Source organism: Chlorella variabilis, assembly GCF_000147415.1.
Source record: "Chlorella variabilis unplaced genomic scaffold CHLNCscaffold_16, whole genome shotgun sequence".
Taxonomy (NCBI): Eukaryota; Viridiplantae; Chlorophyta; class Trebouxiophyceae; order Chlorellales; family Chlorellaceae; genus Chlorella; species Chlorella variabilis.
This window is the reverse complement of record NW_005435072.1, coordinates 134,495-156,586: the sequence shown is the minus strand read 5'-3', so window position 1 is coordinate 156,586 and position 22,092 is coordinate 134,495. Positions and strand designations below refer to the sequence as shown.

At 70.4% G+C, this 22,092-nt stretch overlaps 7 protein-coding genes across 7 annotated transcripts in view; 4 read left to right on the top strand and 3 right to left on the bottom strand.

Moving 5' to 3' along the window:
• The window catches only part of CHLNCDRAFT_36304 (hypothetical protein), a gene marked incomplete at its 3' end in the record, with an annotated part of 5,354 nt that extends 2,065 nt beyond the window's left edge, over positions 1-3,289 (bottom strand). The window contains exons 1-11 of the mRNA XM_005845664.1: positions 3,154-3,289; positions 2,825-2,901; positions 2,514-2,592; positions 2,155-2,294; positions 1,818-1,898; positions 1,492-1,622; positions 1,145-1,251; positions 919-972; positions 646-747; positions 445-507; positions 124-222 (exon numbers count right to left, since the gene is read on the bottom strand). Of these exons, the coding sequence (XP_005845726.1) occupies positions 124-222; positions 445-507; positions 646-747; positions 919-972; positions 1,145-1,251; positions 1,492-1,622; positions 1,818-1,898; positions 2,155-2,294; positions 2,514-2,592; positions 2,825-2,901; positions 3,154-3,196 (976 nt within the window). The 5' untranslated portion in view covers positions 3,197-3,289. The remainder of the gene's footprint in view (positions 1-123; positions 223-444; positions 508-645; positions 748-918; positions 973-1,144; positions 1,252-1,491; positions 1,623-1,817; positions 1,899-2,154; positions 2,295-2,513; positions 2,593-2,824; positions 2,902-3,153) is intronic.
• A 246-nt stretch (positions 3,290-3,535) lies between these two features.
• CHLNCDRAFT_136308 (hypothetical protein) lies at positions 3,536-5,394 on the top strand (the record flags this gene model as incomplete). The annotated part of the gene is made up of 7 exons (XM_005845772.1): positions 3,536-3,718; positions 3,867-4,013; positions 4,200-4,262; positions 4,425-4,445; positions 4,567-4,639; positions 4,823-4,929; positions 5,164-5,394. 7 exons carry the CDS (start codon positions 3,536-3,538, stop codon positions 5,392-5,394), a joined length of 825 nt encoding a protein of 274 aa, XP_005845834.1.
• Positions 5,395-5,815: 421 nt separating this feature from the next.
• CHLNCDRAFT_58422 (expressed protein) lies at positions 5,816-8,781 on the bottom strand (the record flags this gene model as incomplete). The annotated part of the gene is made up of 7 exons (XM_005845663.1): positions 5,816-6,351; positions 6,619-6,752; positions 6,999-7,155; positions 7,451-7,626; positions 7,891-8,037; positions 8,292-8,462; positions 8,533-8,781. Coding segments are annotated over 7 exons (1,569 nt in total), but the record flags the coding sequence as incomplete, so codon positions are not given.
• A 584-nt stretch (positions 8,782-9,365) lies between these two features.
• CHLNCDRAFT_136306 (expressed protein) lies at positions 9,366-10,696 on the top strand (the record flags this gene model as incomplete). The annotated part of the gene is made up of 5 exons (XM_005845771.1): positions 9,366-9,486; positions 9,760-9,818; positions 9,909-10,164; positions 10,371-10,476; positions 10,669-10,696. The coding sequence occupies 5 exons, from the start codon at positions 9,366-9,368 to the stop codon at positions 10,694-10,696; spliced, it is 570 nt and encodes a 189-aa protein (XP_005845833.1).
• Positions 10,697-11,390: 694 nt separating this feature from the next.
• Positions 11,391-12,498, top strand: CHLNCDRAFT_136305 (hypothetical protein; the record flags this gene model as incomplete). The annotated part of the gene is made up of 4 exons (XM_005845770.1): positions 11,391-11,508; positions 11,686-11,744; positions 11,912-12,312; positions 12,477-12,498. 4 exons carry the CDS (start codon positions 11,391-11,393, stop codon positions 12,496-12,498), a joined length of 600 nt encoding a protein of 199 aa, XP_005845832.1.
• Positions 12,499-12,805: 307 nt separating this feature from the next.
• Positions 12,806-15,972, bottom strand: CHLNCDRAFT_136304 (hypothetical protein; the record flags this gene model as incomplete). Its single annotated transcript, XM_005845662.1, has 7 exons — positions 12,806-12,858; positions 13,036-14,314; positions 14,504-14,632; positions 14,815-14,931; positions 15,033-15,293; positions 15,415-15,594; positions 15,703-15,972. The coding sequence occupies 7 exons, from the start codon at positions 15,970-15,972 to the stop codon at positions 12,806-12,808; spliced, it is 2,289 nt and encodes a 762-aa protein (XP_005845724.1).
• A 350-nt stretch (positions 15,973-16,322) lies between these two features.
• On the top strand, positions 16,323-21,804 carry CHLNCDRAFT_136303 (hypothetical protein; the record flags this gene model as incomplete). Its single annotated transcript, XM_005845769.1, has 8 exons — positions 16,323-16,610; positions 16,761-16,932; positions 17,215-17,325; positions 17,630-18,086; positions 18,346-19,688; positions 19,934-20,845; positions 21,045-21,179; positions 21,398-21,804. 8 exons carry the CDS (start codon positions 16,323-16,325, stop codon positions 21,802-21,804), a joined length of 3,825 nt encoding a protein of 1,274 aa, XP_005845831.1.
• Positions 21,805-22,092: the final 288 nt, after the last annotated feature.

The window sequence follows — 22,092 nt, the reverse complement described above, 5'->3', positions numbered from 1 at the left end:
TAGCCCCGCTCTTTCCCCCCCACAACGAATGCGCTCTCGATGAGGGGCGCCCGGGCAGGGGCAGAGGCCAGGCTGGCGGCGGCAGCGACAGAAGCGGCCCCCGGCACCCCCGGCACCCCGTACCTTCGTCTGTGGTGAACTGCAGCGGCGCGTCTGCTGTGCGCTCGTCAAACACGGTGCCGTCGGGCAGGCGGGCGGCGTAGGTGAGGGTCACCTGGGAGCCTGTGGAGGGCGAGTATGGGAATCCATGTGTTTGGGTGTGGTTGCGGTGTGTGTTTGTGTGTGTGTGTGGGAGGGGGGGCTTGTGTTTGGGGCGGTTTGCCTTAGGTGGGGATGCCTTTGCCCCTGGGCACATGCAAGCAGCAGGGCAGCTCCCTCCGCTACGCCGCGGCCGCGCCAGCCACAGACGAAGGCCGCTACGCTCGGCCGCGGCGCCAGCCTCACCAGCATTTGGGCGCTTCCAGTCCTCTGTGTCCGCCAGCGTCTTCTTCATCACCAGCCCATCATCTGTGGGGCGGAAAGAGCGCCGCAACAACCCAACCGTCAGACCCGCCAACCAAACTGGAAAGTCCCCGCATGGGACCGACAGGCAGGTTCGAAGTTTGGCGGTGCGGCCTATCCCGCTGCCGGTGAGCGCAGCCCCACCTGTGACCTTCTCCACCTTCTTCCAGCCCAGCAGGGTGAGGTCCACCTCCAGAGTGGCGCCAGGTGGCACCTCGGCGCCCCGGCCATCAGCGCCAAACCCGTCTGCGCCACAACAAACACAAAAGGAGGAAAGCAGTAAGAGCTCAGGGCAGGCGCTGCAGCAGGCTGGCCAGACCGCCTCGCCTCGCGGTGGCAGGGCGCCAGTCGGCATCAGCGGCAGCATGCGATGCTCGGGCATGCACAGGGGAGGCAGGAGGCAGGAGCTGCACTCACACTCTGGCTTCACCACTAGCTTCACCTCCTCATTCTTCTTCATGGTTGCCGCGGCTGAAGCAGTACAGGTCGGGGCAGGGCAGTACAGAGGTCAGCGAGGCACTCAGTTGGCGCAATGGATGGGTGCTAAATCAGGGTGTAAGGCAAGCGTGCCTGCAGGGAAGCAGGCAGCCTGCAGCCGGCACGAGGCAGCCGACAGCCGGCGCCAGGCATGCCGGCCACCCACCTGTGCCGATGGCGCGGCAAAAGTGGGTGTCGGTGAGGCAAAACTCCTCGCCCTCCTCGGGGGTGGAGTAGAAGGGGGCGTCTGCGCCCTGCACCCTGGCGCTGAACCTGCAGGCACACAGCAGCAGCAGAAGGCGGCGAAGGCGTGAGCAGCGTGGCGGCGTGGGGCCGCGAGCGGGGGTGGCACCGGCGGGTGGGCGGGCAAAGGGGGGGGGGCGCCCGCAAGGCAGCCAGCGGACAGCCCCGGCCCAGCGTGAAACAGCGCAGCACGGGGTGGCGCAGCAGGGGCAGCGAAGCGCGGCAGGCTCAGCGCCCCGTAGCAGGCGCGGCGCGGCGCGGCGCACCCACCTCACGCACACCTCATCCCGTGCCTGCGGCTTGGCCCACCCCGCTCCCTCCTGGACCACCGTCTTGATCACGCCGCCGTCCCCGGCAATGTCCTTGACGCTCTTCCAATCCAGGAGCTCCACCTCGAAAATCTGGGAGGGACGGGAAGAAAGGACCCGGGCAGGAAGGGAGGAGGCAGGCAGGAGGCGCAGGGTCAGGCCTGGGCAGGAGGCAGGCAGGGCCCGAGGCTGGGTCCGGGGCAGGCCGCGCGCAGGTGGCAGGGGCGCAGCCTGCCCGGCAGCCGCAGGCTGAACTCCCTCCCGCGGGCTCTCCCCAGCCCATCTCACCAGGGTGGCGCCGCCGGGGATGGTGGGCGGCGAGCCGCTGGCGCCGTAGCCGTACTCGGCTGTGATGGTCAGCTTGGAGACCTGCGACGGGAGGAAAGCGGGGCAGGGAGGGGAGAGGTGGGTACCTTCCAAGATGACTCTAAATCCAAGATGATCTGAAATGATGAGGTGGCGGCCAGCCATTCGCAGCGCAGCGCAGCGGAGGAGCGCGTGCTCGCCGCGCCGGGCGCCCAGCCAGGCCCGGCAGGCGCAGCGGGCGCAGCGGGCGCAGCGGGGGCAAGGAGAGGAGGACATACAGCCACAGGCATGTGGCAGGGCCGGAGGGCCTCCTCCTCACCTCCCCCTTCTTCATCGTGGCCACACCCAGGTCCCACCCCTTGATCACGCTGCCCTGCCCCAGGTCAAACTCAAAGGGCTCGTCCCGGTCCCGCGAGGAATCGAACTTGGTGCCGTCCTCCAGGGTGCCCACATAGTGGACTGCGGGCGGACGGGTGAAGCAGGTTGGAGGGTGGGCAGAGGAGGATGGAGGGCGGGCAGGCAGGCAGGCAGGCAGGCAGGCAGGCAGGCAGGGAGGCGGGCGAAGGCAAATGAGAACAGGCAGGCAGGCAGGCAGGCAGGCAGGCACGGCTGGCCGGGCCAGCGAGCCAGCGCTACTAACAGGCAGAACACCCTCGGCCACCACGGCGGCAGGCTCACCCCGCACTTTGTCGCCGGCCTCAGGCTCCTCCCAGCCCGTGCCGGGCTGGAGGACCTCCTTCTTCACCCCGCCATCTTCCTGCACCGCGTGGCGCCAGCGGCGGCAGCAGCGTGAGGAGGCAGCGCGGGCGGGGTGGCAGCACGGTCTCTCGCGGTCTCTCGTCTCCCCCAGTCCCTCCCCGCGGCCTGGGGGACTGTGTCTCACATCCCCCAATCCCTCCCTGCTCAGCCACCGGCGGCGCCGGCCCCTTCCGCGGCATCCAGTCGGCTGCTCCCGTCCTGTCACGTCCCCCTGCGCTGCTGCAACCTACCGTGATCTGCACAATCTTGCCGGGGGCGTCGGGCTGGGAGAATTCGTCCTCGAAATCGGCGCCATCGCCGACTGCGGCTGCAAGGGTGCAGGGGGGGTGCAAGGGCGGGGCAGCGGGAGTTGGCGACGCGGCAATGCTGGTGAGTGCGTGTGACCTTTGCCGGCGGCTCCCGGGCGTCCTTGAGGGTGCGCTGGTGCTGCAGGCACAGCCAGGCGCAGCCAGCAAGGCCAGCGCCGGCGGCGGGCGGGCAGCGCAGCACCCGGGGTTCCGGACACTCGGGGAGATGGCGGCAGCGGCGGTGGCCCCAGTGATGGCGCCGCACTTCTCACCCTTGGACATCAATTCCGTCGCAGTCTCAAAGTGCTCGTCCATCGAGCTGGTTTGGCCTGCTGCCAAGCTTCGCGATCGGGAGGGAAGGCGGATGGCCTGCGGGCTGTTGCAGACTGGCGTCAAGCCGGGGAGGAGGATGTTGGGAACACTGCGGAACTCGGGATCCACCAGCCCTTGAAGCAGGATGTCTGGAAGTCTCCGCAGGACAGTGCCAGCTGGGATCATGTACTTCGGTTGCCGGAGGGGGAACCCAGCCCCGGAGCGGCGTCGGATCATTTGACTCCAGCGCAAAGCTCATTGTAAGTCACCAGCAGGCCACCAACAGCGAGCCCGAGAGTGTGGCTCATCGTGTGGCTCATCGTTTCCTGGCGACCCAAAGCCATGCTGCGCCTGGCGCAGGGGGTGGGGTCCTTAGCTCTGCAGTATGCCCTGCCGCGCGCCGCGGAGGCGCTACCCGCTGTGGCGGCGGCGGCGGCACGGGCGGTCAGCGGGCGAGGGTTCAGCCGCTATAGGACAGCCAGCGGCTCGATGCTAGATGAGCCTGCCATGAGCGCGCCCAAGCAGGTGCGCTGAAGCCGCAGCCAGCCATGCAAGCCGCAGCGCAAGCGCTGCCAGCACGCTGCGGCCCGCTGTCTCAGCAGACGCGCCACCACCGCTGCCGCTCCACTGCCTGCCGGCCTGCGCGGCCCCGTTCGCTCCCCCCTCCCGGCAGGGCTCCACAGTGGTGCTGGTCAGCGGCGGCATCGAGTCTGCGGCGCTGCTGGCCTACTGGAAGCACTGGGACCACGCCCAGCACCTGCTGCCGCTGTTTATCGACTATGGGCAGAAGAACGTGCGACAGGAGGAGGCGGCGCAGCAGGTGGGCCGCCTCCTGCCTGGCTTGGGGCGCTCCGCGCTGCAGCTGGTGATGCACGCGGCAAGCCCCGGAAGGGCAAACCATGCAGCGACTGCTTCCTCGATGCCACAGCTATCGCTGCCTCTGCTGAAGCGATCTCCTGCGGCGCATCGCCGCTGCTCGGCCCTGCTCTCATCCCGCCGCCTGCAGGCCATGTGCCGCCACTTGGGGCTCGATTTCAATGCCATCAACGCTTCCATGGTGGCGCATCAGGTGAGAAGCACCCGCTTCCCTGCCTGGTATCACCAGCCACGCGCACCTGCCCACGCCGCCACCACCACCAGCCACCCGCCACCTGTGGCGTGGTCACCCACCCCACATGCCCTGGGGGGCCTGCTGACCCTTCAGCCCCGCTCCCTCCTCTCCCCCTTGCAGCTGAACATGGCCACGGTGGGTGTGCGGGCACGGTGGTGGTGACGCAGCTCTCCCGGGCAGGGGTGCAGCCCTGCTGAAGCCGTGGCCGCTGATCAGCCACTGCTGCTGCTGCTGCCGCCGCCGCTGCCCCCTTCGGTTGCAGGCAGGACGGCGGTACCACGACCCCCTGCCCCACCGCAACCTGCTGCTGCTGTCGCTGGCGGCCAGCTTTGCGGGTGAGGGCAAACGTTCATGCTGCCGCCGGCCACCTGGCACACCGGTTGCGCAGCGCCTGCCTGCCTGCCTCGTCCACCGCTTGCTTGCCGGGAGGCGATCCCGGCCCAGCCTCTCCATTATGCCCTCCCACCTGTCCTCATCCTCTCGTCCCTATATATTCCCTCTCCCTCCACCCCCTGCAGCGGACTCTGGTGCGGCCAACATCGCCATCTGCCTGAACAAGGATGACCTGGGGGTCTACTCCTCCGCCTCCCTGCCCTTCCTGCACCACATCGAGAGCCTGTACGAGGTGAGGCCGGTGTAGTGCAGTACAGTTGCGGGGCGTGGTGCAGTACAAGCAGTACATGCGTGACACAGGCAGTACAGTGGCGCTTGCACTGCCATGGGCCTGCCATACTAGCTGGCGCCGCTGCGTCACCACCCTCACTCCTCCTCACTCACACAAACACACACACACAGTGAACACAGTATGTGTGTTGCATGTATATGTGACTCTCCGCCTCCCCCGCTGCTGCTACCGCAGACCCTGGAGCCGCCCATCCAGCTGCTGATGCCGCTGCTGGCGCTGCGCAAGCACCAAGTGATTACCATGGGCCACCAGGTGGCGGCGCCCTGGCACCTCACCTACTCGTGCGCAGAGGGCGGCGCCGCGCCATGCGGCGCGTGCGAGCCCTGCAGGGGCCGCGCCGCCGCGTTTGCGGCGGCGGGGGTGGAGGATGGGCTGCTCAGCCACCACAGCGCGGCCCAGGCGTGACCCTTGGGGCTGATGATGAGGCTGAGGCTGGCGCCGCTTCGTGGCGGGCCGCACACGGCAGTCTGCGACACCATGCGTCTTGCACCCGCTCGCCGCCCGCCGTGCCGTCAGCCCGTCGGCTCTCCTCGCCTATCGCGCTTCCTGTACACAACACTGAGCACTGACTGTTCCCGTCCCGCTGACCCTCTCCACCCGGCGCTCGCCTTGGCTCCACTTGCGCGCACCGCCGCCATTCTTTTGTGCACGTCCGCTCCCCGTCGCCCTTACTGAGCGCCACGTCGGAGCTCACTGGCTTGGCACTCGAACGTAAATTAGTGACAACAGATGAGGCAACAAAGACAACAAGATGGGAGGCTCTATGCAGGCGTGCGCCTGCTGGCCCCACCCGCGCCCCAGCCGGCCTACTCCCGAGCGGCCGCCCGCCGCGCCGCCTCCGCCTGGCATGCCGCCTTGTGCGCAGGCCACATCTGGCGCTGGCAGGCGGTGTTGCAGAAGTAGACTTGGTGGCAGCCCGCGCACTTCTGCAGCCGCACGCCTGGGCCCTTGGTGGCACCGCAGGCGGCGCAGGAGCGCCCCGCGGGCCGCGCCGCCGCCGGGCCAGCCGCGCACTCCGCCGCCGCGGCCCCGGCCTGCCCGGCCGCCGCGCCTGCCGCTGCGCCCGCCGCTGCGCCCGTCGCGGCCTGGCGCTGCTGCCCGTGCGCCACCAGCAACTCAACCAGCTCTCCCTTTTCGGTGCAGCCGTTGGCGTCGAGGTCCGCCGCACGCAGGCGAGCCATGAGGTCCCGTATGGGCAGGCCGGCCAGCTGCTCCCGCGTGGGAGGCGCCGCCTGCCGCGCCTGCCGCGCCTCGGGGCGCGGCCCCGGGGCGTAGTCGGGTAGAAAGTCCGCCCCGCTCTGCCCCGGCTGTGGCTGGTACAGCCGCTGCAGCCAGGCCGCCACCTCGTCGCTGTCCACGGGGCTGCATAGCATACACGGGCGGCGCGGCAGGCGGCAGCGGGGCGCTGTATTAGCTCGGCTCGTGCCGACAAGCAATCGGGTGCCCCCCCCCCCAAATGCACGCGACCATGCAGGCATGCAGGCATGCACTGTGCGGTACGGTACCTGCTGCGGGACTCCCCGAGCAGTACGCGGGTCATGCATGGCATATGCACATGCAGGCATGCAGGGCGAGGCAGGCACAGCTACCCGCGGCGGCAGACGGCGGCCAGCAGCCAGCGGCACTCACGAGGTCATTGCCCGGCGCAAGCGCTCCACGCGGGCCCTGAACCCGCCGGCATCCAGCTTCTCAAGCAGCTCCGGGCACACGCTGGCCAGCCGCCCCGCCAGCCGCAGGCAGCTCAGCACGTCGATCGTGGCTTGCTGCAGGCGCGGGGAGGGGTCGCGCGCGGGAGGGTGGGCGACGGGTGGATGGGGAAGACGTCGCGTTGGGGGAAGACATCGTGCTGGGGCGTGGTAAAGCAGCCCCAAACAACAACAACAAGCAAGAAACGGCGGCAGCGGCAGCGCCAGCACCAAGCAGGAGCGCCAGGCGGGAGCAGCAACCAGCAGCAGCAGCAGCAGCCCCAGCCCCGGCACCGGCCGCGGCAGCGGCACCGCGGCGCCCACCTCGCCCCGAGGGTCGACCACCCCGTCCAGCAGCATGGCGACGGCGGCGGGGCGGCGCGCCACCCAGCGGCCCCAGCGCTGCGCTGCCGCCACGTCGCCGGTGACCAGCAGCCCAGCCACCATGCTCTGCGCCATCATCAATATGTGCGAGAAGGCGCTGCAGGCGGGTGGGCAAGGCAGGCAGGTGGGCAAGCAAAGGGGGCGGGCTGAAGGTGGCTGCAGGCCCGCCGGAGTGGGCAAGCGAGGCAGGTGGGCAAGCGAAGCGCGTTAGGTGCAGGAAGTTGTGACGTAAGTGGGCAAGCGGGGATGCAGGTGGTGGTGCGTGTGTGAAGAGGGGGAGCAGGGCGAGAAGCGCCGGGTGCCCGCAGTGCGAGGCTGTCGGCCATGCGCGGGGAGTCGGGAGGACACATGGCAGGCAGGGCGGGGCAGGGCTCGCGGGGAAGGCGCCTCACCTGCCGTCCCCCACCCCGCCAAACATGTCGGCGTGCACGTCCGCCGTCCTTTCCAGCATCAGCAGCGCGGGCTTGAGGGCGCCGCGCCGCGCCAGGTCGGCAGCTACCGCCAGCGGCACGTGGCGCGTGTAGTCCTCTCCGCCAGAACGGTCCCGCCGGGTTTCGTTGTACATCAGCTGAAGAGGCAGTACGGCAGGGGCGGAGAGGGATGGGGCGCTGGGCTGCGGATGCGCGGAAGAGGGAGGGAGGCGCGGGCGGGCTGCCAGCAAGCCCTGCGGCAAGCGCTGGCTGCCGCGGCGCGGCGCGGCGCGTGGCGCGGCAGCGGAATCTGAAGGGGTGGGCTGCTGGGCACTCCAGGGTGCGTTCCGGGGCAGCAAGCGGCTGCAGCCCGCGCGCCGCCGGCCACTGGCATCCCCCCGGCAGCGGGCGCCGCGCCGCACCGTGCCCAGGGCGCTGAGCGTGCAGTACAGGACCTCCGGGTCTGAGCCCAACAGCAGGCCCAGCACGCGGCACAGCTCCCCCGCCGCCGCATCCAGCAGCTCTCGGGGAAGCGCCTCGCAATGCGAGTGGTGCACAAAGTCGCCCACCTGCGAGAGGCAGCGTGCGCGGGGGCGTGTGGGGTGGGTGTGTCTGGGGTGGCGAGCCGGCACCCCGGCGCCGCCAGCACGAGCGCAGGCGGACCGGCAGCGGGACGGAGGGCAGGCGGGCTGGCTGGCAGGTGCATGCGATGCACGGTCGCCTGCCTGCCCCCCCTGCTACGTCACGGCGGCCACGACGGCACAGGGGAGGAAAGAAGGAAGGAGGAAAGAAGGGAGGAGGAAAGAAGGGAGGGAGGTCTCACCACGGCCATCTGGGCGATGAGCTGCGGCCCCCCGCGCGGGTTGACGCCCACGCCGGTGCCGATGGCGAGCAGCGCCGGCAGCACCAGCTCCTCAAACTGGGCCGCGTTGAAGTAGTAGTCTGCATCCCCGGGGTAGGTGTGCAGGATGGTGTCCAGAGCCAGGGACACAGCCTGCAGAGCGGGGCAGAGCCAGAGGTACAAAGGCCTATGGGGAAGGGCTGCGGGGTTGTGGTGGCACGACCGGCTGCGGTGGGCGGCGGCGGTGCCGAGCGCCGTGCACGCAGCAGCAGTGAAGGCTCGCCTCGATAGACTCCCAGAAGCGCCGGCTGGTGGCGCCGAAGCGGTGCAGGGCCTTGAGGGCCGCGCCGTAGAGCTTGGCGGCCTGCGCCGCCGCCGCCTGCGCCTGCGGGCTGGTGCCGCCCTCTCGCAAGGCGGCGCAGGCGCGGAACTCCTGCTCCGCGGCCGCCACCGCCGATACCACATTCGCCATGATGCTCTACGCAGCGAGAGAGGCGTCAGAGCAAGCGTCTTGCTCTGAAATGGGCGATGGGTCGCGCCTCGAGCGCGGTGAGGCTGCCTACGCCGGAAAGCCTGCCCAGGAGATCGCAGAGGCGCCTCCGATGGCCGAGCTCGTCATCCCGCCCTGCGTGTGATTGAATGGGATGTGTACCGCGTCCCGTCCTGCGTCGGGTGGTGCCGTGTTGCCGCCGCAATGCGGTTGCGGCAGGGTGAGGCACAAAACCACGCGTCCCGCGTGTCTTCACTTATCCTGTATTCTGAGGATATGCCCGCTCTAAACACCAGGCCTTGATTTAGTTCGTTGCATTTCCTGCTCAGCAAACGCCGAACACGGCCGGCCGCAACCGAGCGCCGCATTCACGGCTGACCTGTGGCAAGGTCAAAGACTGGGTACAAGTCCCTCATTGTGGGGTACATGGCTTGTGGGATTGAAACAAAACAGCCCCTGAGGGCTGCAGGCGGCAAGCCGCCGGTGCCGCCAACCCTGCTGTGCGCGACGCGTCTGGAGGCCCGTACATACCTGCCCCCGCCGTTGCAGTCGCTGCAGTCGACACCATGCCAGCTCTGGGGCCCTCCGAGTGGTCTGTGGCGGATGTCGCTGCCTGGCTCAAGGACGATTTGGAACTGCCCGAGGGCGTTGTCGCCGCGTTCAAGGACAACGCGGTTGCTGGGCCTGGTGAGCATCATAGCGCGATCTCTGCAGCGGTGCTTGGCAGGGGTTGGGAGAGGCAGGCTGAGGAGGTCCTGACACCAACCCTAGCGAGTGCTCCCTCACGGTCCGGGCCGCAGCCTCAGTTAACAGCCTCCGCACTCGACACATGCGCAGACAAGCCAGCCGGCGGTGCTTCCGCCACACATCTCCCAACCCGCTCGCCGCTCGCCGCCGCAGCTCGCCCACTCTGCTCCTGCATATCCTGTACCTTTCTATGCCTGCCACTCTGCCCTGCAGATCTGCTGGAGCTGAGCGATGAGGACCTAAAGCAGGAGCTGGGCTGCAAGCCGCTGCAGGTGAAGCCTAGCCGAGGCGCCTGCCAGGCTTACATGCCGCCGCCTGGAGTCTCTGAAACACCGCCGTCTCCCTCCCTCCCGCCTGCTCAGGCCCGCAAGATTCGCCATGCTCTGGAGAAGATGGGGTTCCACCGCACACCCTCTGGCAGCGCTGTTATGCAGCAGCCCGCCGCCGAGCCTGCGGTGCCGGTGGCGGCGCCGGCCCCGGCAGCCGCGGCGCCAATTGCCGCCGCGGTGGTGCCCGCCGCCGCGGCGCCCCCCGCCGGCTACCCGACCGCCGGCTACCCGCCGCCAGCCGGCGAGGTGGCACCCAGCGGCGCGCCGCCTCCTGCATACCCATACCCCGGTGAGCGGGGAGCGAATGCCTGTGCTCTGGAGCCGCCAGCGCACATACCTCACTACCCTTCTCTCAGCCCCGGGCGCCAAGCTGCCTGGGGTGGCTCCCGGGCTGGCCTGCTGCCTGGCCTGGGAGCACACCGCCCGTGGCTGTGGCTGCCGCGCCTGACCATCCCCGCCGCTGGCGCACGCATGCTGCCGCGCCCCTGCCTGCAGCGCCCGCCGCCGCCGCCGAGGCGCCGCCACCTCAGAAGCAGGGGCCCAACAAGGCGGCAGCAGCGGTGGTGCTGATGGCCCATCGCAATAACAAACAGATGCGGCGGTGAGAGGGAAGGCCATGCCATACCATGCGGCCACCATGCAGCGCTGCTTGTGCCTGTCTGCAGGATGAGGCCTTGCTTCGTGCCCGCCTGTTGGCGAGGCGCTGCTGCAGCGTGCCCGCAGCTTGCCTGCTTGATTTGGCTGTTGGAAGCCAAACCAGCATGCCCGACTCCGTATCCCCTGCTGCCTGCAGCGGCATGATGTTCGCCGCCAACAACTGAGGAGCAGCGAGCATGCACAGATGGCCGGGCAGGAAGGCAGGGAGCCACCCTGGCCGTCAGCTCGGGCAGCAGCGGGCCGCCGCTCGCCAGCTCGAGCCAGGTTCTGTTAGCGACAACTGCGTCCGCGCTGCCGCGCATGTTTTTGTGTGCCCGGACACATACGCGTGCAGGCAACATGTTGGTGCCTCTTTATCCTTGATTCGATTACCCATCACCCAAACGATCGACGCCTATGCATCTGCGCATCTCTACGTCCTCCTTTGTGCATGCCTTCTCCTCTCTTTGCCGGCGGCGCTCAATATCAATGGTGTTAGTTGGTTGATTTATTGTTTGCGACATCCAGCTGGCATCGCTTGGGCGGCGTCATGGCAGCAGTGGCACGTGCTGCTAGGTGACCGGCAGGAGGGATGCATGGCGGCGGCTGCGCTCCCGCCCGCCGGTGCCACACTCCGCGTCCTCCCTCTGCAATGCTCACGGCGCGCAGCTGGGACTGCCGCTGCTATCACAGGTTCCCCACATGTTCCCCGGGCCGCGGGCGGTTCCACGAAGGGCCTGGAGCACCAGCTGCTGGACCTGTATTTAACCCCGCCCACATCCGTGATTGCCATCTGCTCACCGACTACACACCTTTTGCAATCAATCTAGCCGCATTCCAACCCCGCAGCAGCACCCACCCACACACCGCAGCAACACCATGCCAGATGCCGGTCCCTCCCAGTGGTCTGTTGGCGAGGTGTGCACCTGGATAACGACTCTGGGACTCCCTGAATATGTCGCAGCGGCCTTCAAGGACAACGCGATTGCAGGCGCAGGTGAGACCATCCGGGCCGCGGGGCAACACCGTTGTCGTGACAGCATTCCGGAAGTGTCGTTTGTGTTGCGCTGCGGCAAGGGATCGGACCCACAAGCCGACAGGCAACACGCGCCTCACCGCTACCGACCGCTGCATTCCGCCGCCCGCCCGCGCGCCCGCCGCCGCCCAACTGCAGACCTGCTCGAGCTCAGCGACGAGGACTTGATGAAGGAGCTGGGTTGTAAACCCTTACAGGTGGGCAACCGCCGCGAAAGCGGGCTCCAGTGCGGCAGTCTGCAGCTGGGTTACGGATGCCGGCCAGGCAGAAGAGGTGATGCTGCTGCCTCCACGGCCTTACAGACCTCTTCGCCTCCCTCCCTCCCTCCCTCCCTCCCTCCCTCCCTCCCTCCTCCCGCCTGCAGGTCCGCAAGATCCGCAACTCCCTGGAGAAGATGGGTTTCAGCAAGCCGGTGACGGCTGCAGACACGCCAGCTGCGGACGCCAAGGCGGCGGTGGCGCCTGCCCCGGCTCCAGCCGCGGCAGCTGCTCCCAGCGCTCCTGCGGCCGCCCCCGAGCCAGCAACAGCCATCGTCCCTGCCGCAGCACCTGCACCAGCGGCGTCTGCACCGCCCCCACCCGCCGGCTATCCTGCCGACTACCCGCCCCCCTCCTCCGCGCCCTACCCTCCCCCCGGCGCGCCCCCGCCCTACCCCTACCCCGCCGCCGCCCCGCCGCCGCCTGCGGAGGAGCCGAAGAAGAACAACGGCAAGAAGGTGGCGGCGGCGGCGGTGCTGCTGACCCGGCCCAATCGCATGATGCGGAGGTGAGGCAGCCACCGCTGCCTCGCCTGGCGCTCGCCGCCACTGCTATGGGCTGCCGACTTGATGGCTGGGGGTCAAAGCATGCATGTGTGTCCAGCCGCGTTGTGCCCCTGCCCCAGCCCCGGCGCTGACGCCTCCCGCCTGGCATGTGCCGTCTTGCTTGCAGAGGCATGATGATGATGAACTAGACTCAGGCCCCTTGGATATGTGTCAGCGGCCGCTGCCGGACGCACTGGCCTCAGGCTGGTGCCCAGCCTGCTAGCTACTGTGCCTTTGCTTGGTTGCTTAGGTTCATGGGCGCCTCTCCCAGCCTCCTGCTTTTTCTGTCGTACCATGTCTCTTGTCACAATTACAACTACACTGTGGATACCATCCTTGATACCATGTAGCCCTTCCATGCTTCCATGTACCTTAATAATGCCAAGTCATTGGCACTGTAACTGTAAGGCCTGAGGAACCACCGTGGTAGCGTGACGCTACCAGCCACCAAGGCGGCTACCACCTGCCGGCAGGGCCGCCGCCGGCCTGCTGCCCCTGCTGATGCTGGTCTGCCGCACGATTGATGCGCCCGTTCCTCAGCGCTGGCTTCCCTCTGCCAGCAGCGGGGCTGCCTCCCTGCTGCTGATGCTGGCGTTGCTTGCATGCGGCGCCGCTGCTTGAAGGCACTTGCATGCCGTGCGATTGGTGGCGCCGTGCGCCGCTGTCCTCCTGCTGCTGCCGCTGACCTGGCGCCTGCTTCAGTGCTGACGTGGCAAAGAAGCAGGCCACCGCCTCCTGCAGCCTCCGCTCTACGGCCGCGTCGGTGGCTCCGCTGTCCGGCCGGCTGCCAGCGTCCGGCTGGCAGGCTGCAGTTGCCAGCGGCTGCGGCTCCGCTGTCCTGCCGGGCACAGCAGCAGAGCCCATCTGGCCCCCTGCCCCAGCAGCTGCCTGCTCCTGCAGAGGGCCTGCCGCCGCTGGCTGGGAGCCAGGCGTCAGCGCCTCCAGCAGTGCCGACACAGAGGGGAACTCTCCCGAGGGCATGCGGGCGGGCAGCTGCTGCTCCTCAGCACCCTCCCCCTCACTGACAGTGGCGGCACCGCGTTGGCTGGCTGGATGCAGCGGCGGCGCACCGCCATGTGGCGCAGCGCAGAACAGCTCGTTGTGAAACGAGCTGGTGTGCCCGCCGCCGCCACAGCCGCCAGCTGCCAAGAAAGCCGCGGGAGCGGGCTCTGAGCCTGCTGCTGCCGGCTGTGGGCGGAAGGAGAACAGCGGGTTGCTGCTGATGCCTGCATCACACTGGCTGCAGTGCTGCTGCCTGCCGCTCATGCCGCCGAAGCCGCTGCCTCTGTGCCGGCCTGGCATGGGAGACTCTTCGGGAGGGCTCCCCAAGCGATAGTCACACCACGCCTCTTCTTCAGCATCCCCCTCCTCCTCCTCCTGCTGCTCCTGCTGCTCAAGCTGGGAAGATAAATCAAGTGCCCAGCGCAGCCGGCGCGGCGGCAGCAGGTCCCGCCGCGGCGAGTCTGCCGGGATCGTGCTGTCCGCTCCGGGGCTGCACTCCTCAGCTTCACCCTGCTGGCAGCCATCCAAGCCTGCCGGAAGGCCCGGCTGCTGCTGCTGCTGCTGCTGCTCACGCCGGTTGGCATGTCCCGCCTGCTGCCGCCGCTGCCAGTCCGTCCCGGAGGAACCAGGCTCAGGGGAGAGGGCCGCCAGCGACAGCAAGCTGGGAGACAGCGTGGCGGTGGCGGCAGCATGCTGGCTGCGTGGGGCGCATCCCGCCTCAGGCATCACCTGCTCGCACGCAGGCACCCTCCCTCCGCAGCCTGCCGACAGCGCCTCTGCCACGAGGCGTGAGGCTGCCGCGGCGCTTGTGCAGCCGGCGCCGCTCCCATTGCCGCCGCCGCCGCCGGAGGAGCGCCGCCGCCCGGCAGCCGGCTGGCCGCGCTGCAACAGGCGCCGCTCCAGCTGCGCCACATACCGGTCCCGCTGCTCCAGCGCGCCATCCTTCTCCCCACAGCTCCTGGCCTGAACACAGGGGAGCGGGGCGGCGGCGACATGAGACAACCACAGCCTGTAAGGTAGCTAGCAGTTGCTGTGGGAAACGCAGCTGCACTGGCCCTGCCAGTCGCGACAGCCCAGCCAGGCCCTGCTAGTCGCGACATCCCACACCGTGGCTCCTCTCAGCGCTGCATCGCCACCACCTCTACAACTCACCATGCCCTCAACCCGCTCCCTCGCCGCCTTGAGCTGCCGCTGCAGCTCCGCCGTGGCGGCGGCCGCCGCGTGCCGCTCCCGGGCCAGGCTCTGCTGCAGCTCCTGCCGCTCGGCATGCAGCCTGGCAGCCTGCAACCCAATGAGGGGGCAACCCTATGAGTGGGGGCATGGCACCGCCGATCCCAGGGCAGGGTGGTGCGGAGAGGGACAGCAAGCGCAGCATTGTGCAAGCAGGGCAGTGCAGTGTGCTGGTACTAGTGCCAGGCGCCAGCGGCGTGCGCAGCAGCAGGGGCAGCTGCCGGGGGCCCCACCTGCGCCTCTGCCGCCCGCAGCCGCCCCTCCAGCCCCTGCCGCTGCCGCCGCAGCGCCTCCACTTCCCTCAGAGCCAGGCGAAGGTCAGTGGGAAGCCCCCTGGCCGCAGCCTCCGCCTGCAGGGCACGGTGTAGGGCTGGGGAGGTCAAGGCAGGGCAGGGTGCGCAGTGGCAGAGGCTGGGTCAGGACAGGAGCACAGAGGCAGCGAGCGGGTCACCTTGCCGGCAGCCACCGCCGGTGGCAGCTTGCCGGCGCCGGCCGCCGTGGCGCCGTTGGCGGGGCCCAGCGCTCTCAGCGTGGAGGTCAGCTGCTGCAACAGCTCCGCATGCTGGCCGCCGCCGCCGCTGCCAGTGCCGCCGCCGTCGATGCTGATGCTGCCGCCTGCTGCCTGCTGATCCAGCTGCAGGCACACGCTCTGCAGGCCGGCCAGCCGCTCCTGCTGCAGCGCGCGGCTGCGGCTGCCCGCTGCGTTCTCGTCCTGGGCAGTGAGGCAGTGAGGCAGGCAGCAGCTGAGCCTCCCGTCTCCGGAGCCCCGGCCATACACCATGCACAGCCAGCTGCAGCTCCTGAAGCAAGCTAGCACCCATCAGTCCTCTCACCTGCAGCGCCACCAGGCGCGCGTGCTGCTCCGCATTCTCCCGCGCCAGGCTCTCGGCGGCGGCGGCCAGGTCCAGCAGCGCCCTGCGCTGCCGCTGCAGCTGCTCCTCCTGCTGCGCCGCGGCGGCGGCGTGCCGTTCGGCGGCGCGCTGCTCCCGCTGCTGCGAGGCGTGGCGCTGGGCCTGCAGGTTGGCAGGCGGCCAGGGGACAGGGGTCAGCCTACAAGCCACCAGGCAGCCCGCTGGCGCGGTATCTTCCGATACACGGCAGCACCCATCAAAAGCGGTCACCTGCAACTCTCTGTCGAGTGCCTTGGTGCGAGCCAGCAGCGCCTGCAGGTTGCTCCGCAGGCTGGCATTCTCCTCTGCCAGCGACCGCTCCCGCACCCGCAGGCGTGATACCTCGGCAGGGCTGAGCAGCTGGGCGGGCGGCGCACCGGCTGCGGCGAGCCCAGCTGTGGCGGCAGCGGCGGCACCACGACGCGGGGCGGCGGCGGCGGCGCCTCCCAGCTGCAGCACCCTGGCCCGCCGCCGCGGGTCCAGGGTATCGAGGTAGCCCATCTGCGCGCGTTTGTATGCAGCCGCAGCGCGTCAATTGGGCACAACGACCGGTGTGATGGAGCGTTCCGGGGCCGGCTTGCTGCCAATGGACACGACCCGGGGCGACGTTGGGATGCGGTAAAAGGTGTTCCAAGGCCCCTGCAAGCTCTTCGTGCTGCGCGTGGCTCGCCAGCGGGGCGGCCGCCTCTCGCAGCCCCGGGCTCCAGGCCTCCATCAGCATCCTCAGACACCTTCAGCGTGTCGGAGGTTGCTGGGCAGGCCCCAAGATGGACCACCGTACACCCGCCCAACAACAACCGGCCTCCCAACTCCTTCCCGAGAGGGGGCCCCGCTGATCGCGAGACCGCGCCATGCTGCCGGCGTTTCTGGAGCGGGAGAGCGCGCTGGCGTCGCTGGAGGGCGGCGCCGCCTTTGGCCACCGCCCGCACCGCTTCCTCGCGGCCGCGCTGGGCGACGCAGGCCTGGCCCGCCGCCTGGAGCAGGTTGCAGCCCTGGGAGGCCACTCGGGCGCGGTCAACACGCTGAGCTGGACGGAGGGCGGCGACCTGCTGGCCTCTGGCGGCGAGGACTGCCGCCTGCGCCTGTGGCGCGGCACCAGCGGCGGCGGCAGCGGCGAGCTGCTGCACAGCTTTGACACGGTGCGCCCGCTCCGCCTCTTGCAGCCGCGCCTGCGCGGCAGCCGAGTGCGCTGCCTGATGCTTGGCCAGCACCCACGTGCTGCCGCCACCAACCGTGCCGCCGTCAGCCAGCACAGTCAACCTTGCATGCTCCCCGTCCGCCTGCCGCAGGGCCACACCTCCAACATCCTGTCTGCCTGCTTCCTACCAGCTTCCCGCGGGGACCAGCTCATCTGCTGCTCCGCTGACCACCAGATCCGCCACCTGAACGTGACCAAGGGGGCGGTACGGCCGTACCTCGTGCACCAAGCCGCCGTGCGGGCGGTGGTCCCACTGGACCCACGTGGGTGCTGCCCCAAGCGGCCAACAATGCACGCTATGCACGCTGCCGTGCCCTGCCTACGTCCCGCTGCCCCGCTACTGCTGCTGCTGCGCTGGGTTCCCTTACACGGCGGCGCCGGCGGCCGCTGGGTGCTGGCTGGGGATACGCGGTGCATGTTGGCTGTGTGCAGGCCGGCTGGCATGCAGGGCGGTCTTCACAAACGTGCAGGGAGCGGCCTCCCTCACCTGCCGCTGCTGTGTGGCCCTACACGCGCTGCACGCTGCGTCCCTGCTGGTACCGCAGACGTCTTTTTATCTGCCAGCGAGGACGGCACGGTACGGGAGTTTGATGTGCGGCAGCGCCCCGCAGCGGTGCACCGCGAGGCGCTGGCCGGAGACGATTCAAACGTGCTGGGTGGGTGGCCGGGTGGCGGCCTGGCTGGGGTTCAGGCCGGGGGGCTGGGCGGGTGCTGCCTGCCGGCCTGGGGGCGGCTGGGAGGGCTGCCGGGCTGCAGGCCTTGCCGGCAAGCCGTCGGGCGCTGGCCCCCTGAGCATGCACGTCGCGCACCCAGCCTAGGCGTGCCTCCCCTTCACATGTCACACGATAATCAATGCATCACGCATGCCACCCATGAACCACACACATCATCGGGCACGCCTCCCACCCAGCCTAGCTCCCCATCACACGCATCATGTGCACCCCCCTGCGTTGTTTGTAGTGGACCAGAGCGGGGAGCGCGTGGGGCGGTCGCGCGTGCGTGTGGGCATCTACAGCCTGGCCGTGGACGGGCAGCGGCCCTGGATGATGCTGACCGGCGGCACCGACCCTCTGCTGCGCCTGTACGACCGCCGCATGCTGGTGGTGGGCGCCTCGGGGGGCGGCGCGGACGACGGCGGCACGCCGGGCAGCCGCTCCGGCGCCCGCGCGCCTCAGTGGGTGGCCTGCTACGCCCCCTCCCACATCAAGGCCTCACTTTGGGACAGCGGGCGGCACCCGGGGCTGGCGGCGCCGGGCGGCGCGCTCGCGCCGGGCCGCGCCGTCACCGCCGTCGCCTTTGCGCGCGGCGGCGGCGAGGTGGTGGGCAGCTACAGCGGCGAGCTGATCTACAGCTTCGATGTCAGGCAGCATGCCAGGGACGTGGAGACACTACTGCACATCCCCGAGACGGTGCTCAGGTGCGGGGGTTGCGTGTGGGGTGTGGGGTGGAGTCGGGCGGGCAGAGGGCTGGCGCAGGGGTGGCAGGAGCAGCCCACCTTTCCAACGAAAGGAAAGAGCAGGGCAGGGAAGAAAGTACAGCAGCTGCTAGCAATAGTTGAGCTGGTTCTTTCCACCTTCGGGGCGGCAGCCGGCCTGCCCGCTCGGGAGGCTTTTGCCATCTGCCTGCTCACCAGCGCATGGCTGCCGACTTTGCCTCGCGCTGCGCTGGGCGTGCAGGGCGCCTGCGCGGCCGCGCAGCCACGCCGGGCGGCGCAGCGCGCACGGCTACGAGGCCAGCCAGCAGCCGCAGGCGCAGTGGGCCTCCCCAGCCGTGCTGCCAGGGGAGGCGGCGGTGGAGGCGGCGGCAGAGGGCGGCGGCGGCACCGCGCCCGGCCCGCCCGACCGCGCCGCCGCGGCGCTGGCGCAGGCGGGGCAGCTGCTGCGGCAGCAGCAGCGCGCCGCGGCGGGGCGCGGCATCGCCCTCGCGCCCTCCGTGCGCATGCTGGAGCGGCAGCGCCGGCAGCAGAGCCGGGTGGCGGCCGCGGCGGCGGAGCCTCGCGCCGAGAGCTCCCGCCCCGCCCACTGGCAGATGCACCCCAGCAGCAGCACGCTGCGCTCGCCCCAGAACGAGCCGCGCCAGGTGGCGCCACATCAGCAGCACCATGCACAGCAGCAGCAGCACCATCACCACCACCAGCACCACCAGCATGATCTGAGGCAGCCTCTGGAGCTGGTGAGCGATTCTGAGGGGCTGTCGGACGGGGTGAGCCCCGAGCAGCGGCGGCAGGGCGTGCGGCGCAGCCGGCGCATCATGCGGCGGCGCCGCGACGCGGCCGAGGCCGCAGAGCTGCAGCAGCTCGCAGAGGATGTGGCGGCGGAGGCGGCTGCAGAGGCGGAGGATGCGCAGCAGGCGGAGGCACGGCTGGGGGAGGTGCAGCAGCCCGCGGTGTCGGGGGTGGCGGAGCCGGCCAGCAGCAGCGACAGCGAAGACCCGGGCCTGCACTCTCCAGCCACCCGCGCGCGGCGCGTGCGGCGGCGCACGCTGGCGGGCGCCGCGGCCGACGAGGCGGCGGCGGCGGCGGCGGTAGCTTCGCAGCGGCACGAGCCCGCGGAGCAGGGCCGAGGCGTGGACAGGGGTGCAGCCGCTGTCGCCGGCGCAGACGCCGCGGCGGCGCCCGACGGCGGCAGCGGCGGCTTCAAGGCGCCCGCGGGGAGGAGCCCGCAGCACCACCGCCGCCGGCAGGCGGCGGCGGCGGCTGCCGCGGCGGCCGCCGCCATGCAGCGGCTGGACAGCACGGTGGGCCTGCTGCACCACCACGCGCCGCAGCTGGAGGCTTCGGAGGTGGCGGCCGGCGGCGGGGGCTGGGAGGGCGGCACGCAGCGCGCACAGCAGGAGGTCACCGTCAGCATGCGGCAGCCGCCGGCCGCCGCTGCAGGGGCCCAGGGCTGCGGGGTCGTGGTGGAGCAGTCTCCAGCCATGGAAGTCAGCTCCCGGCCGGTGCTGTCTGCATCACGTGTCGGCCTAGCCACGCAGCTGGGCAGCCAGCAGGCGGGGCACGAGGCCAGTAGCCTAAACTCAGGTAGGGGCCCGCCGCCGGCCAGCAGCACAGCCACAGCTGTCATTGCCGTGCAGGCTGTGGTGCTGAGGGGCAGCCTGCCAATGCCGCGTGAGGGAGGCAGCGGCTGGGTGGGGGGAGCACCAAGCTGCCTGCAGCAGCAGCAGCAGCTCCCGAGGCATGCCCGCCTTTCACACCTAGCCTGACCTGACCCCCCCCCCCCCAACACACACACACCACCCCACCACCCCCACGCCGCGCCGCCGCAGCCGAGCAGCCTGCGAACGAGCGTGTGGGCAGCGTGGCGCAGCGTGGGCGGGCAGACGCCCCCTCTGTCGGCAACGCTCCCCTGGCCACCACAGCAGCGGCCGCAACGTTTGCCGAGCAGCTGCAGGCGTCGGCGGAGGGCCGTGAGGCGAGCACTGGCCACAACCGTGCCCCACCGCCGCCGCCGCAGTTTGCGGTGGACGCGCTGCTGCCGCAGCAGGCGCAGGGGCAGCTGCCGCTGCCGCCGTCCGGCCCGCGGCAGCAGCGCCAGCAGCTGCAGCCCACCGCCAGCACTGGCACCTCCCGCCCGCCCGCCTTTGGCTCCCAGCAGCAGCGCTACCTGCCTCCGCAGGCCAGCGGGCGCCAGGCCTCCCGCCTGCGCCGCCATTCAGCCGGCCTGGACGCCTCTCAGCACGGCGAGGCGGCGTATGCGGCTGCCGCCGCCGCTGCGGCGGCAGCCGACGCGGGCCTGGCAGCCATGGGCAGCCAGGCGGCGGCCGTGGCGGCCGCGGCGGCCGAGGGGGAGCAGGCGGCGGCGCAGGCGCAGGCGACGCAGCAGGCGCAGCAGCCACAGGCTACCATGCTGTCGGGGCGGGGCCCCTCGGTACTGGGCGACTTCATGCCCGGCTCGCAGCTGCCCACCGGATCCGAGATCCAGCAGCGGCAGGCCTCGGTGGCGGCCGGCGGCAGCGGCGGCGGCGGCGGCGGCGGCCGCGCGGCGGGCACCCCGCAGCAGGCGCAGCGCGGGCACCAGGTGGACAGCGCCGTGGGAGCCATCGTGCACACAGCAGGCGAGGCACCTGCTGCCCGCGCCTGGCCGCCCGGGCTGGGGACCGGCCCCTTCCGCCCCGCCGCGCTGCCAGCACAGGCCGCTGCCGCCGCGGCGCCGGCTGCCGTGCTTGTTGCTTGCTTGTGTGACCTTACAGTCTGGTTTCAGCAAGAGCAAGCTTGCAGCACAGACCTTGCCATGCAGCGCGCCGTGCATTGCATATGACCGTGTTGCCGCAAGGCTGCCCCTCCACCTGGGACCCTCCCTCCTGCCCACCCCGGCCTGCCTGTGCGCTAAAGCCCGCGCCTGCCTGTGCGCACACGCCCGCGCCCGCCCTGCCGCAGACGCGGACGGCGGCGAGGAGGTGAGCGAGCCCACGATGTTCCGCCGCCGCTACGGCGGCCACCTCAACCTGGCGCCCGAGGCGCAGGGCGGGCTGGCGCTGGCACCGCAGCTGGCCTTCCTGGGCTGCCACTCGGGTGGGTGGGGGTGGGGGCGTGGTGCCCCGGTGGGGGCGTGACGCCTAGAACCACATTCTACCCAAGTTTCTGGAGCTGGCTTAGGGCCTATGGGTGCCTGCTATGCGCTTGCTCCTGCTGCGCGCTCGCCTGCTTGCTTGGAGGCGCACGCTGCTGGGGTGCGGGCTGGGTGAGGCGGCCGCCTGGCGCTGCCCCGCCTATGCCCGCCTGGCCTGCAGAGCTGCTGGTGTCTCCCTCTGACGACGGCAACGTCTTTGTGTGGGACTACGCCAGCGGCCAGCTGGTTGCGGTGCTGCCACCCGCGCCACCCGCAGCCGGCGGCGCCGGCCCGGCAGACGGCGCGGCGGGCGCGGCGGCCGGCGTGGCGTGCGTGGCGCCGCACCCGCTGCTGCCGGTGCTGGCCAGCGCGGGGCTGGACGCCACGGTGCGGCTGTGGTCTCCCGAGGCGGAGCAGCAGCGCGGCATGGAGCACGCGGCGGCAGCGGCGCGAGCCAACCTGGAGCGCCTGGCGGCGGTGGGCTGGCAGCAGCCCGCCCCCTCGTCCTGGCTCCTCGGCGGCGGCGGTGGCGAGCGGAGGGCGGCTGCGGGGCCCGGCGGGGCCTCCATGCATTGCAACACGATGTAGCTACCTACACGGCGGTAGAGCAAGGGCTGTAGCATGGCTGCCGCGGCTGCGCACAAGCTGGGGAGAGTTTACATCTGTAATCTTGGACGATGGACGCTATGCAAGTAGCACTGGCCAGGCTCGGCATGCCTGTCGTTATACAGCCCAGCCTTGCATCTGCTCTGCTCAGAACTCATGTTCCATTCATATGAAATCGCATCAGCCGATGGTGCGGTAGTGGTGCTGGGCAGTCGCCGCCGTCACCACGCCGCCCGCCGCCTGCCGCTGCTGCCGCTCCCGCAGCTGCTG